General features: G+C 44.5%; 1 protein-coding gene across 1 annotated transcript; it reads left to right on the top strand.

The window, feature by feature from the left end:
- Window positions 1-7,825: 7,825 nt before the first annotated feature.
- On the top strand, window positions 7,826-9,593 carry LOC311518009 (uncharacterized protein; the record flags this gene model as incomplete). Its single annotated transcript, XM_084623401.1, has 2 exons — window positions 7,826-8,476; window positions 9,052-9,593. Exons 1-2 carry the CDS (start codon window positions 7,888-7,890, stop codon window positions 9,591-9,593), a joined length of 1,131 nt encoding a protein of 376 aa, XP_084479527.1. The 5' UTR covers window positions 7,826-7,887.
- Window positions 9,594-13,502: the final 3,909 nt, after the last annotated feature.

Genomic DNA, 13,502 nt, shown 5'->3' with positions numbered 1-13,502 from the left:
GGCACTGTCTGTGCTCATGAAGAAAGCAATGCACCAGTTTATACTTAATTCACATTTGGAAGATCAACTTCACAACCATAAGGCCTAGAAACTTATTACATTAAATGAAAGCTTTGATTCTACAGAAGTCAATGATATTGATCCCCTGCCTTCCTGGATGAAAGCTTTCTACCTCACTGGTGGCAAGAGGGGAATTTTTCAAGCCCTGTTGTAATTTCATTGTGCCTGGGATCTTGTTTTGTAAAGTGCAATATACATCCAAAGTCAGTGCAAGAGTTCATGACCAAATGCTCTTGAAAGAAAATACATACAAAGCATTGTCCTGCAGTGAACAGTTATGCCTCACACTTGCAGAAGTGATTGTCTCTCTTCCACATGCAGAATAATTAGTAATCACTCTTGAGAGAGAAAAGGGGAGTCCCACATTCTGTTTTTGTTGTTCTAGACCATTCCCCAAACCCTTAAAATAATTAACAGTGGCCTGACAGGCACACCTAGAGTGGATACATCTGGATAGGAGTAGATGCTACTGTATATGTAAACACATGCTTGTATTTGATATTTTGGCTCTAAAAAATGTGTTTTGCTGATTACCTGTCTACCAGCAGCTAAGACTTCAGATTTGGTGTGACACAAGAAAATACAGTTGTCTCAGTTTTCAGGCTATGATCTCATTCTTTCAAGTAAACTAAAATATTATTGCATTGATTGTCTAAAGGTACTTTGCTGCATTCTGTTTGTTCTGTTTTAGACTGAAGTGCCAGGGGATATTTGTATTCTCTTGGCCCTGATTCTCCACTGTGTCCTCAGAGTTGCCTGAGTATGGCACAAGTTAGGGCTGCACAGAGGGAACCTTAATTCATGTCACTGGCGTAAGGTCCCTAAGCCAGTGGAAGATCAGGTGCAACAGACACACTGCACCGTGTCCCCTCTTTTCCCTGTTCTATCCATGTTCCACCCCAAGAATGTCCCTGACGACCCTTCTTTCTACTGAGGGAGATGTGGCTGCCTCCAACTGACTTATAGCAGTAGAGAGGCCCTCTGCACAGGGAGAATTCTCTGCTTCTTATCTCCAGCCATTTATAGACCGTTCTTTGCTGTTTTCAAGCATTTCTTAGTGGAACTGAGAATGCAGCCCTCTTGTTTTTAGCATGTCTGACTTTCATTGGTCTCATACATTGAAATTTCTTCTTGCTTTAGTATAAATCAAAGTGCCACAATCACCACCACTGAGACAATGTTTCAAATTCAAGTAAAAATTCTCCATCTGGTTTGAAATCCAGGTCTGACCACAATTATACTAGTCCCACACAAGTGCTGTTGAATGGTCACTATGACTGAGTCCACATATTTTGTTTCTAAGCACCCTTTAAGCTTGTGATGGATTGCTAGTTAGGCTTGTGTAGCATAGCCTGATGGTTCTGGTCTGAGTAAGCACCACTCATATCCGTTGGATACCCTTGATACAGTTGTCTCAGGAGTATCGGCTAGAACTTCAGGTTGCCATTTGATCCATAAAACTAGAAAATGTCTTTAAAAATTCAAACTTTCTAATTGAAGGACAATCTTTTTGGAGAGCCAGAATAAAAAGAACAAAGTTGTGGTATTCAGAGTAGCAGCCATGTTAGTCTGTATCCGCAAAAAGAACAGGAGTACTTGTGGCACTTTACAGACTAACAAATTTATTAGAGCATAAGCTTTTGTGGGCTACAGCCCACTTCATTGGATGCATAGAATGGAACATATAGTAAGATAAGTTGGAAGTTACCATACAAACTGTGAGAGGCTAATTAGTTAAGATGAGCTATTATCTGCAGGATGGGGGAAAAAAACTTCTGTAGTGATAATCAAGATGGCCCATTTAGACAGTTGACCAGAAGGTGTGAGGATACTTAACATGGGGAAATAGATTCAATATGTGAAATGACCCAGCCATTCCCAGTCTCTATTCAAACCCAAGTTAAGGATATCTAGTTTGCATATTAATTCAAGCTCAGCAGTTTCTCGTTGGAGTCTGTTTTTGAAGCTTTTCTGTTGCAAAATTGCCACCCTTAAATCTTTTACTGAGTGGCCAGAGAGGTTGAAGTGTTCTCCTACCAGTTTTTGAATGTTATGATTCCTGATGTCAGATTTGTGTCCATTTATTCTTTTGCATAGAGACTGTCCGGTTTGGCCAATGTACATGGCAGAGGGGCATTGCTGGCACATAATGGCATATATCACATTGGTAGATGTGCAGGAGAACAAGCACCTGATGGCATGGCTAATGTGATTAGGTCCTATGATGGTGTCACTTGAATAAATATGTGGACAGAGTTGGCATTGGGCTTTGTTGCAAGAATAGGTTACTGGGTTAGTGTTTTTGTCGTGTGGTGGACACTTTCTGTATTATCTTGGTTTTAGAGTAACAGCCGTGTTAGTCTGTATTCGCAAAAAGAAAAGGAGTACTTGTGGCACCTTAGAGACTAACCAGTTTATTTGAGCATGAGCTTTCGTGAGCTACAGCTCACTTCATCGGATGCATACCGTGGAAACTGCAGCAGACTTTATATATACACAGAGAATATGAAACAATACCTCCTCCCACATCCACCCCCATACACACACAAACTCACTCTCCTGCTGGTAATAGCTCATGCAAACTGACCACTCTCCAAGTTTAAATCCAAGTTAAACCAGAACATCAGGGGGGCGGGTAGGAAAAAACAAGGGGAAATAGGCTACCTTGCATAATGACTTAGCCACTCCCAGTCTCTATTTAAGCCTAAATTAATAGTATCCAATTTGCAAATGAATTCCAATTCAGCAGTTTCTCGCTGGAGACTGGATTTGAAGTTTTTTTGTTTTAAGATAGCGACCTTCATGTCTGTGATTGCGTGACCAGAGAGATTGAAGTGTTCTCCGACTGGTTTATGAATGTTATAATTCTTGACATCTGATTTGTGTCCATTTATTCTTTTACGTAGAGACTGTCCAGTTTGACCAATGTACATGGAAGAGGGGCATTGCTGGCACATGATGGCATATCACATTGGTGGATGTGCAGGTGAACGAGCCTCTGATAGTGTGGCTGATGTTATTAGGCCCTGTGATGGTGTCCCCTGAATAGATATGTGGGCACAGTTGGCAACGGGCTTTGTTGCAAGGATAAGTTCCTGGGTTAGTGGTTCTGTTGTGTGGTATGTGGTTGTTGGTGAGTATTTGCTTCAGGTTGCGGGGCTGTCTGTAGGCAAGGACTGGCCTGTCTCCCAAGATTTGTGAGAGTGTTGGGTCATCCTTTAGGGTAGGTTGTAAATCCTTAATAATGCGTTGGAGGGGTTTTAGTTGGGGGCTGAAGGTGACGGCTAGTGGCGTTCTGTTATTTTCTTTGTTAGGCCTGTCCTGTAGTAGGTAACTTCTGGGAACTCTTCTGGCTCTATCAATCTGTTTCTTTACTTCCGCAGGTGGGTATTGTAGTTGTAAGAAAGCTTGACAGAGATCTTGTAGGTGTTTGTCTCTGTCTGAGGGGTTGGAGCAAATGCTGTTGTATCGCAGAGCTTGGCTGTAGATGATGGATCGTGTGGTGTGGGCAGGGTGAAAGCTGGAGGCATGCAGGTAGGAATAGCGGTCAGTAGGTTTCCGGTATAGGGTGGTGTTTATGTGACCATTGTTTATTAGCACTGTAGTGTCCAGGAAGTGGATCTCTTGTGTGGCCTGGACCAGGCTGAGGTTGATGGTGGGATGGAAATTGTTGAAATCATGGTGGAATTCCTCAAGGGCTTCTTTTCCATGGGTCCAGATGATGAAGATATCATCAATATAGCGCAAGTAGAGTAGGGGCTTTAGGGGACGAGAGCTGAGGAAGCGTTGTTCTAAATCAGCCATAAAAATGTTGGCATACTGTGGGGCCATGTTCTGGTTTAACTTGGATTTAAACTTGGAGAGTGGTCAGTTTGCATGAGCTATTACCAGCAGGAGAGTGAGTTTGTGTGTGTATGGGGGTGGGGGGGGGTGAGAACCTGGATTTGTGCTGGAAATGGCCCACCTTGATTATCATGCACATTGTAGGGAGAGTGGTCACTTTGGATGAGCTATTACCAGCAGGATAGTGAGTTTGTGTGTGTGGTTTTTGGGAGGGGGGGTGAGAGAACCTGGATTTGTGCAGGAAATGGCCCACCTTGATTATCATGCACATTGTGTAGAGAGTGGTCACTTTGGATGGGCTATCACCAGCAGGAGAGTGAATTTGTGTGGTGGGGTGGAGGGTGAGAGAACCTGGATTTGTGCTGGAAATGGCCCAACTTGATGATCACTTTAGATAAGCTATTACCAGCAGAACAGTGGGGTGGGAGGAGGTATTGTTTCATATTCTCTGTGTGTATATAAAGTCTGCTGCAGTTTCCACGGTATGCATCCGATGAAGTGAGCTGTAGCTCACGAAAGCTCATGCTCAAATAAATTGGTTAGTCTCTAAGGTGCCACAAGTACTCCTTTTCTTTTTGTGTAAGCAATGTTCAAGAAAGTGGCAAACTTTTGGACAACTTCCTGTTCACTTTTAAAGAGCTATCTAGTAATTTCTGTCGACAAGTCTTTTAGACAATAACATATAATCCTGTTTTTATGCATATCCCACGAGCAGTGGAGTAGGCATGTACATGCAGGGAATTAATGATAAAGGTCTTATACTTGCATACAAAGACTGATTTTCTCCAAAAGCTTTTCATCCCTTCTCCAAATTATACACATTTCATCTTTTTGATATCAAACAAATGGATATTTAGCTTTCCATGACTTCTGGAAAATGCATTTGTTTCTCATATTCCTTAGCATATTCATTTGTGCCATATACTTTGTTTACTGAGCCTAAGGCCTTTGGTATTATGCTCTGCTGATTCAGGAGGATGATTTGATGTATTACAGGCATTTTTCAAATATATTGTTTAAATCAATGAAGTCTGTGTATAAAATTTTTAAATTGTGTTTTAAAATAGTGTGTAAATCAAGGTTTAGTTTACAAATTAAATTGCTTGGCTCTGGCAGAGGCAGCAGCTAAATTTGCAATTGTAAAAGTCTGTAAGAAGCATTAGAGAAAGATCACGGCAATGAAGAATCAGACCTGCAGCTTGTGCAATTATTTATACCTGTGCAAAGCGTAAGTGTGTTACATCCTCTTTGCAAATGACTCCACAATGCAAAAGGCAGTGGAGAATCAATGGTACTGGGTTTTTGCAACAGCATGTAATCAGCCTATGATTTAGTTTATTAGAAAGCCTACTTTACAATTGTTGGCAGATTAATTAAATTACTGCTTACCTTTGCCTAACTGCCTTTTAGCTATTTGACTGTAATCTCTCTTCTCCCTAGTCAACACAGGCCTCTGATTAGAATACTGTTGGATACACACAAACTGGTGCTGAACTTCAGGTATCCTTGGTAGTGCACTTCCTTCTGGTCCAGCCCTTTCTTCCAAAGCATTACTTGTGTGGCTGACATGAACAAGTCTTATTCCACTGGGAGCACAGTTGTTCTGACCATCTTTTCTTTGTTCTGCTCTCACTCAGGTCCCCAGGGTGCATGCCCCTCTGACTGGCAGCTGAATACTTCTATGCCTGATGTCACTCAAGTCTACCTCTAGCGTCCTCCATTTTCCATCCTTGGCAAAGGAGGTAAGTGAATACTTCTCTGATACCACTTGTACACCTTGGGCTTCTGGGCAACAGATTTTTATTCCAACTTTGATCTTTTTTTATCTTAATTGTTCTGAGTACTGTTGTATTTTAAAACAAACAAATCAAACCCAGAACCAAGACATGATTCACTTTTCCTCCCTCCTCTTCTCCTTGTCACCCCATCCTACTCCCATCCCCCTTCTCCTATGTCCCAATTACTCCTACATTCCTACCAACTTTTTTCTTTCTATTTCTCTCCCCCCCCTCCCCCCAAAACTTCTCTTCCTCACTTTAGAGGCAACATACAGCTCTGTTTCGTGGCTGCAATTGTCTCCTGCTGTGAGCCATCATGTCTCAGTGAAGGCCTTGTCTGCAAGAGAAAACTGCACAGATTTAGAAGCTGATTTAGTTAAATTGGCAAAAACCTCTGTGCAGATACTCTTAAGCCAAACGAAGCACGTTTGCACAAGCAGTTGCACTGACTTAACTAAATCTGTGCTAAACTGACAATTAAATGTGATTTTTATTTTTCCTCACATACACACTCCGTTTCTACTTGCCTCCATGCTCCTCTTGTCTCCTCCTACTCATGCAAAGAAGTCCATAGCTTTCTTTCTCAGCATCCCTCTTCAGAATAACCTCCTTCTTCCTGGGCATCTGGTTACTTAAGTTTTCTACTTCAAATCCCTGTTTCAAACCAACCCCTTCCTGATTATTTCACATTTCATGGAAAATTAGCAAGGAGATTTATTGATGCTGCAAAGGCAGAAAACACAACAATGGGGGATTTTGACTACCCTCATATTAACCAGATATGTCACCTCAGGAAAGGATGCAGAGATAAATTTCTTGACACCACAAAACTACTCCAAGAAGCAGTTTGTCCTGGAACCCACAAGGGGTTAGGCAATTCTTGATTTAGTCCTAATAAGAGCACAAGATCTGCTCCAAGAGGTGAATCTAGCTGAATTGCTCGGTAATAGTGACCATAATGTAATTAAATTGAACATCCTTGTAGGGGGAAAAATGCCAAAGAAAGCCACCACAGTAGCATTTAATTTCAGAAAGGGGAACTACACAAAGAAGCAGCTAGTGGAAGAGAAATTAAAAGGAAGAGTCACAAGGGTGAAATGCCACAGACTGCATGGTGGCTTGTTATAAAATCATAACAGAGTCTCAAATTAAATGTATATCCCAAGTAGTAGTGTTTAAAAAAAAAAAAAAAGTAAGAGGACCATAAAAAGACACCATGGTGGGGATACTAAGCAACTAAATTGCTAAAGGAGCGCTCAAGGAAGCTATGGCTGTTGTGGGGAAGCTAAATGAATTCTTTGCATCGGTCTTCACTGCTGAGGATGCAGGGGAAATTCCTACACCCAAGACGTTCTTTTAGGTGACAAATCTGAGGAACTGTCCCAGATTGAGGTATCAGAGGATATATTGGAACAAATTGATAAATAGTAATAAGTCACCAGATCAAATAGCATTCATCCAACAGTTCTGAAGGCACTCAAATATGAAATTGTAAAACTACTGGGATGTGTAACCTGTCACTTAAATCAGCCTCTGTACCAGATGACTGGAGACTAGGGTAGCTAATATAACACTTTTTTAAACATATTTTTTATAAAGGCTCCAGAGGCAATCCCGGTAATTACAGGCTAGTAAGCCTAACTTCAGTACCAAGCACGTTGGTTGAAACTACAGGAAAAAACAAAATGATCAGACACATAAATGAACACAATTTGTTGAGGTAGAGTTAACATGGCTTTGAGGCATGATTTCCCTTTACAACTCTATTGTATTTTGAGGGAGTCAACAAGCATCTGGACAAGTCAACGTAGCGTATTGGACTTTCAGAAAGCCTTTGACAAGGTCTCTCAGCCCTGGTCTACACTAGGACTTTAGGTCGAATTTAGCAGCGTTAAATCGATTTAAACCTGCACCCGTCCACACAGTGAAGCCCTTTAATTCGACTTAAAGGGCTCTTAAAATCGATTTCCTTACTCCACCCCTGACAAGTGGATTAGCGCTTAAATCGACGTTCCCAGCTCGAATTTGGGGTACTGTGGACACAATTCGATGGTATTGGCCTCCGGGAGCTATCCCAGAGTGCTCCATTCTGACCGCTCTGGACAGCACTCTCAACTCAGATGCACTGGCCAGGTAGACAGGAAAAGAACCGCGAACTTTTGAATCTCATTTCCTGTTTGGCCAGCGTGGCAAGCTGCAGGTGACCATGCAGAGCTCATCAGCACAGGTGACCATGATGGAGTCCCAGAATCGCAAAAGAGCTCCAGCATGGACCGAACGGGAGGTACGGGATCTGATCGCTGTTTGGGGAGAGGAATCCGTGCTATCAGAACTCCGTTCCAGTTTTCGAAATGCCAAAACCTTTGTGAAAATCTCCCAGGGCATGAAGGACAGAGGCCGTAACAGGGACCCGAAGCAGTGCCGCGTGAAACTGAAGGAGCTGAGGCAAGCCTACCAGAAAACCAGAGAGGCGAACAGCCGCTCCGGGTCAGAGCCCCAAACATGCCGCTTCTATGATGAGCTGCATGCCATTTTAGGGGGTTCAGCCACCACTACCCCAGCCGTGTTGTTTGACTCCTTCAATGGAGATGGAGGCAATACGGAAGCAGGTTTTGGGGACGAAGAAGATGAGGAGGAGGAGGAGGAGGAGGTTGTAGATGGCTCACAGCAAGCAAGCGGAGAAACCGGTTTTCCCGACAGCCAGGAACTGTTTCTCACCCTAGACCTGGAGCCAGTACCCCCCGAACCCACCCAAGGCTGCCTCCTGGACCCAGCAGGCGGAGAAGGGACCTCTGGTGAGTGTACCTTTTAAAATGCTATACATGGTTTAAAAGCAAGCATGTGAAAGGATTACTTTGCCCTGGCATTTGCGGTTCTCCTACATGTAGTCCTAAAGCCTTTGCAAAAGGTTTCTGGGGAGGGCAGCCTTATTTCGTCCTTCATGGTAGGACACTTTATCACTCCAGGCCAGTAACACATACTCGGGAATCACTGTAGAACAAAGCATTGCAGTGTATGTTTGCTGGCATTCAACCAAAATCCGTTCTTTCTCTCTCTGTGTTATCCTCAGGAGAGTGAGATATAATTCATGGTCACCTGGTTGAAATAAGGTGCTTTTCTTCAGGGACACATTCCTGCTGGGCTGTTTGCCTGTGGCTGAACAGAAATGTTCCCTGCTGTTAGCCACGGGGAGGGGGGAGGGTTGAGGGGGTAGTCACGCGGTGGGAGGAGGCAAAATGCGACCTTGTAACGAAAGCACATGTGCTATGTATGTAATGTTAACAGCAAGGTTTACCCTGAAAGAGTGTAGCCACTGTTTTATAAAATGTGTGTTTTTAAATACCGCTGTCCCTTTTTTTTTCTCCACCAGCTGGATGTGTTTCAATGATCACAGGATCTTCTCCTTCCCAGAGGCTAGTGAAGCTTAGAAAGAAAAAAAAACGCACTCGAGATGAAATGTTCTCCGAGCTAATGCTGTCCTCCCACACTGACAGAGCACAGACGAATGCGTGGAGGCAAATAATGTCAGAGTGCAGGAAAGCACAAAATGACCGGGAGGAGAGGTGGCGGGCTGAAGAGAGTAAGTGGCGGGCTGAAGAGAGTAAGTGGCGGGCAGAAGACAGGGCTGAAGCTCAAATGTCGCGGCAGCGTGATGAGAGAAGGCAGGATTCAATGCTGAGGCTGCTGCAGGACCAAACCAGAATGCTCCAGTGTATGGTTGAGCTGCAGCAAAGGCAGCTGGAGCACAGACTGCCACTGCTGCCCCTCTGTAACCAACCGCCCTCCTCCCCAAGTTCCATAGCCTCCACACCCAGACGCCCAAGAACGCGGTGGGGGGGCCTCCGGCCAACCAGCGACTCCACAACAGAGGATTGCCCAAAAAAAAGAAGGCTGTCATTCAATAAATTTTAAAGTTGTAAACTTTTAAAGTGCTGTGCTTAATGTGCTGTGTGGCATTTTCCTTCCCTCCTCCACCACCCCTCCTGGGATACCTTGGTAGTCATCCCCCTATTTGTGTGATGAATGAATAACGAATGCATGACTGTGAAGCAGCAATGACTTTATTGCCTCTGCAAGCGGTGATTAAAGGGAGGAGGGGAGGGTGGTTAGCTTACAGGGAAGTAGAGTGAACCAAGGGGCGGGGGGTTTCATCAGGGAGAAACAAACAGAACTTTCACACTGTAGCCTGGCCAGTCATGAAACTGGTTTTCAAAGCTTCTCTGATGCGTGCCGCGCCCTCCTGAGCTCTTCTAACCGCCCTGGTGTCTGGCTGCGCGTAACCAGCAGCCAGGCGATTTGCCTCAATCTCCCACCCCGCCATAAACGTCTCCCCCTTACTCTCACAGATATTGTGGAGCACACAGCAAGCAGTAATAACAGTGGGAATATTGGTTTCGCTGAGGTCTAAGCGAGTCAGTAAACTGCGCCAGCGCGCCTTTAAACGTCCAAATGCACATTCTACCACCATTCTGCACTTGCTCAGCCTGTAGTTGAACAGCTCCTGACCACTGTCCAGGCTGCCTGTGTACGGCTTCATGAGCCATGGCATTAAGGGGTAGGCTGGGTCCCCAAGGATACATATAGGCATTTCAACATCCCCAACAGTTATTTTCTGGTCTGGGAAGAAAGTCCCTTCCTGCAGCTTTTGAAACAGACCAGAGTTCCTGAAGATGCGAGCGTCATGCACCTTTCCCGGCCATCCCACGTTGATGTTGGTGAAACGTCCCTTGTGATCCACCAGAGCTTGCAGCACTATCGAAAAGTACCCCTTGCGGTTTATGTACTCGCCGGCTTGGTGCTCTGGTGCCAAGATAGGGATATGGGTTCCGTCTATAGCCCCACCACAGTTAGGGAATCCCATTGCAGCAAAGCCATCCACTATGACCTGCACATTTCCCAGGGTCACTACCCTTGATATCAGCAGATCTTTGATTGCGTGAGCTACTTGCATCACAGCAGCCCCCACAGTAGATTTGCCCACTCCAAATTGATTCCCAACTGACCGGTAGCTGTCTGGCGTTGCAAGCTTCCACAGGGCTATCGCCACTCGCTTCTCAACTGTGAGGGCTGCTCTCATCCTGGTATTCATGCGCTTCAGGGCAGGGGAAAGCAAGTCACAAAGTTCCATGAAAGTGCCCTTACGCATGCGAAAGTTTCGCAGCCACTGGGAATCGTCCCAGACCTGCAACACTATGCAGTCCCACCAGTCTGTGCTTGTTTCCCGAGCCCAGTATCGGCGTTCCACAGCATGAACCTGCCCCATTAGCACCATGATGCATGCATTGGCAGGGCCCATGCTTTCAGAGAAATCTGTGTCCATGTCCTGATCACTCACGGGACCGCGCTGACGTCGCCTCCTCGCCCGGTATCGCGTTGCCATGTTCTGGTGCTGCATATACTGCTGGATAATGCGTGTGGTGGTTGATGTGCTCCTAATTGCCAAAATGAGCTCAGCGGCCTCCATGCTTGCCTTGGTATGGCGTCTCCGCACAGAAAGAAGGCGCGGAACGATTGTCTGCCGTTGCTCTGACGGAGGGAGGGGCGACTGACGACACGGCTTACAGGGTTGGCTTCAGGGAGCTAAAATCAACAAAGGGTGTGCCTGTACATCAAGGAGCATTTCAGGCAGGACTGCACGGAGGGTTCCAATAAGAAATGGTGCACCTAAGTTATCGTTCTTATTGGAACAAGGAGGTTAGCCTGGCCTCTGATTGATACATGGCTAGATTAACCTCGCTGCGCCTTCTCTGTGACTGACTGCAGTGTGATCTAGATAGGGGAGGAGGAAAATGAGTCCAAAACAAATCTGGTCTATGTCTTGTTCTGACCCACTCCATCGATCCTTTACATCTTTGGCTGGCAGCAGACAAAAAAGGCGCGAAATGATTGTCTGCCCTTGCTTTCACGGGGGGAGGGAGGGAGGGTGGGAACGGGGTCCTGACGACATGTACCCAGAACCACCTGCGACAATGTTTTTTGCCGCATCAGGCATTGGGATATCAACCCAGAATTCCAATGGGCAGCGGAGACTGCGGGAACTGTGGGATAGCTACCCACAGTGCAACGCTCCAGAAGTCGACGCTTGCCTCGGTACTGTGGAAGCGCTCCGCCGAGTTAATGCACTTAATGCACTTAGAGCATTTTCTGTGGGGACACACACACTCGAATATATAAAACCGATTTCAAAAAAACCGACTTCTATAAATTCGACCTAATTTCGTAGTGTAGACATACCCTCACTAAAGGCTCTTAAGCAAAGTAGACAGTCATGGAATAGAAAAGGAGTACTTGTGGCACCTTAGAGACTAACAAATTTATTTGAGCATAAGCTTTTGTGAGCTACAGCTCACTTCATCAGATGCAATCAGACGTCAAGAATTATAACATTAAAAAACCAGTCAGAGAACACTTCAGTCTCTTTAGTCACTCGATTACAGATCTAAAAGTTGCAATTCTTAAACAAAAAAAACTGCAAAAACAGACTCCAATGAGAGACTGCTGAATTGGAATTAATTTGCAAACTGGATACAATTAATTTAGGCTTGAATAGAGACTGGGAGTGGATGGGTCATTACACAAAGTAAAACTATTTCCCCAAGTTCATTCCTCCCCTCCATCCCCCACTGTTCCTCAGATGTTCTTGTCAAATACTGGGAATGGCCCACCTTGATTATCACTACAAAAGGTTTTTCCCCCCCGCCCTCCTGCTGGTAATAGCTCACCTTAAGTGATCACTCTCTTGTTAGTGTGTATGGTAACACCCATTGTTTCATGTTCTCTATGTATATAAATCTCCCCACTGTATTTTCCACTGAACGCATCTGATGAAGTGAGCTGTAGCTCGTGAAAGCTTATGCTCAACTGAATTTTAGTCTCTAAAATGCCACAAGTACTCCTTTTTCTTTTTGCGGATACAGACTAACACAGCTGCTACTCTGAAACCATTCATGGAATAGGAGGTCCTCTAATAGATCAGTAACAGACTAAAGGTAGGTTGAGAATCACTGCTTTATTCCTATTTACCATTGTGGGCTGCATCCAGTACTATCTGTATGGCCCTGAGGATGTCTCATGGGCCGCAGCTGTATGCTGAATGAGCTGCAAGCAGCCTGTGGGCTGGAGGTTGAGAACTACTGGAATAAAGGGTTTTCACAAGGGAGAGCAGTAAATAGTGGGGCGTCTCAAGGCTCTGTACGGGGACCTGTGCTGTTCAACGTAATCACAAATGATTGGGAAAAAGGAGTAAACAATGGGGTGGCAAAATTTACAGACAATTGCAAAATTACTCAAGGTAAGTTCAAAGCTAACTGCGAAGAGTTACAAAGGGCTCTCACTAAAGTGGATGACTTGGTGACAAAATGGCAGATGAAATTCAATGTTGATTAGTGCAAAGTAATGCATGTTGGAAAATGTAATCCTAACTATATACAAAATGATGGGGGTCTAAATTAGCTGTTGCCACTCAAGGAGATGTTGGAGTCATAGGGGATAGTCCTGTAGTATCTGCCCAAGCCGCAGTGGTAGTCAAAAAAGCTAACAATGTTAGAAACCATTAGGAAAGGGCTAGACAATAAAACAATGTCCTAATGCCCCTGTGTAAATCCATTGTACACTCATACTTTGAATATTGTGTGCAGTTCTGGTAACCCCATCTCAAAAACGATATATTAGAATTGGAAAAAGTACAGAGAAGGGGAAAAATAGCTTCCATAGTAGGAGAGATTAAAATCACTGGGATGATTTAAATTTGAAAAGAGGTGATTAAAAGGGGATATGAGAGAGGTCTATAAGATCATGAATGGTATGGAGAATGTGAATAAG

This window comes from Lepidochelys olivacea (assembly GCF_965140295.1).
Source record: "Lepidochelys olivacea isolate rLepOli2 genome assembly, chromosome: 1".
Classification (NCBI taxonomy): Eukaryota; Metazoa; Chordata; order Testudines; family Cheloniidae; genus Lepidochelys; species Lepidochelys olivacea.
The sequence above is the reverse complement of the archived record's forward strand: the minus strand, read 5'-3'. Positions and strand labels throughout refer to the sequence as shown.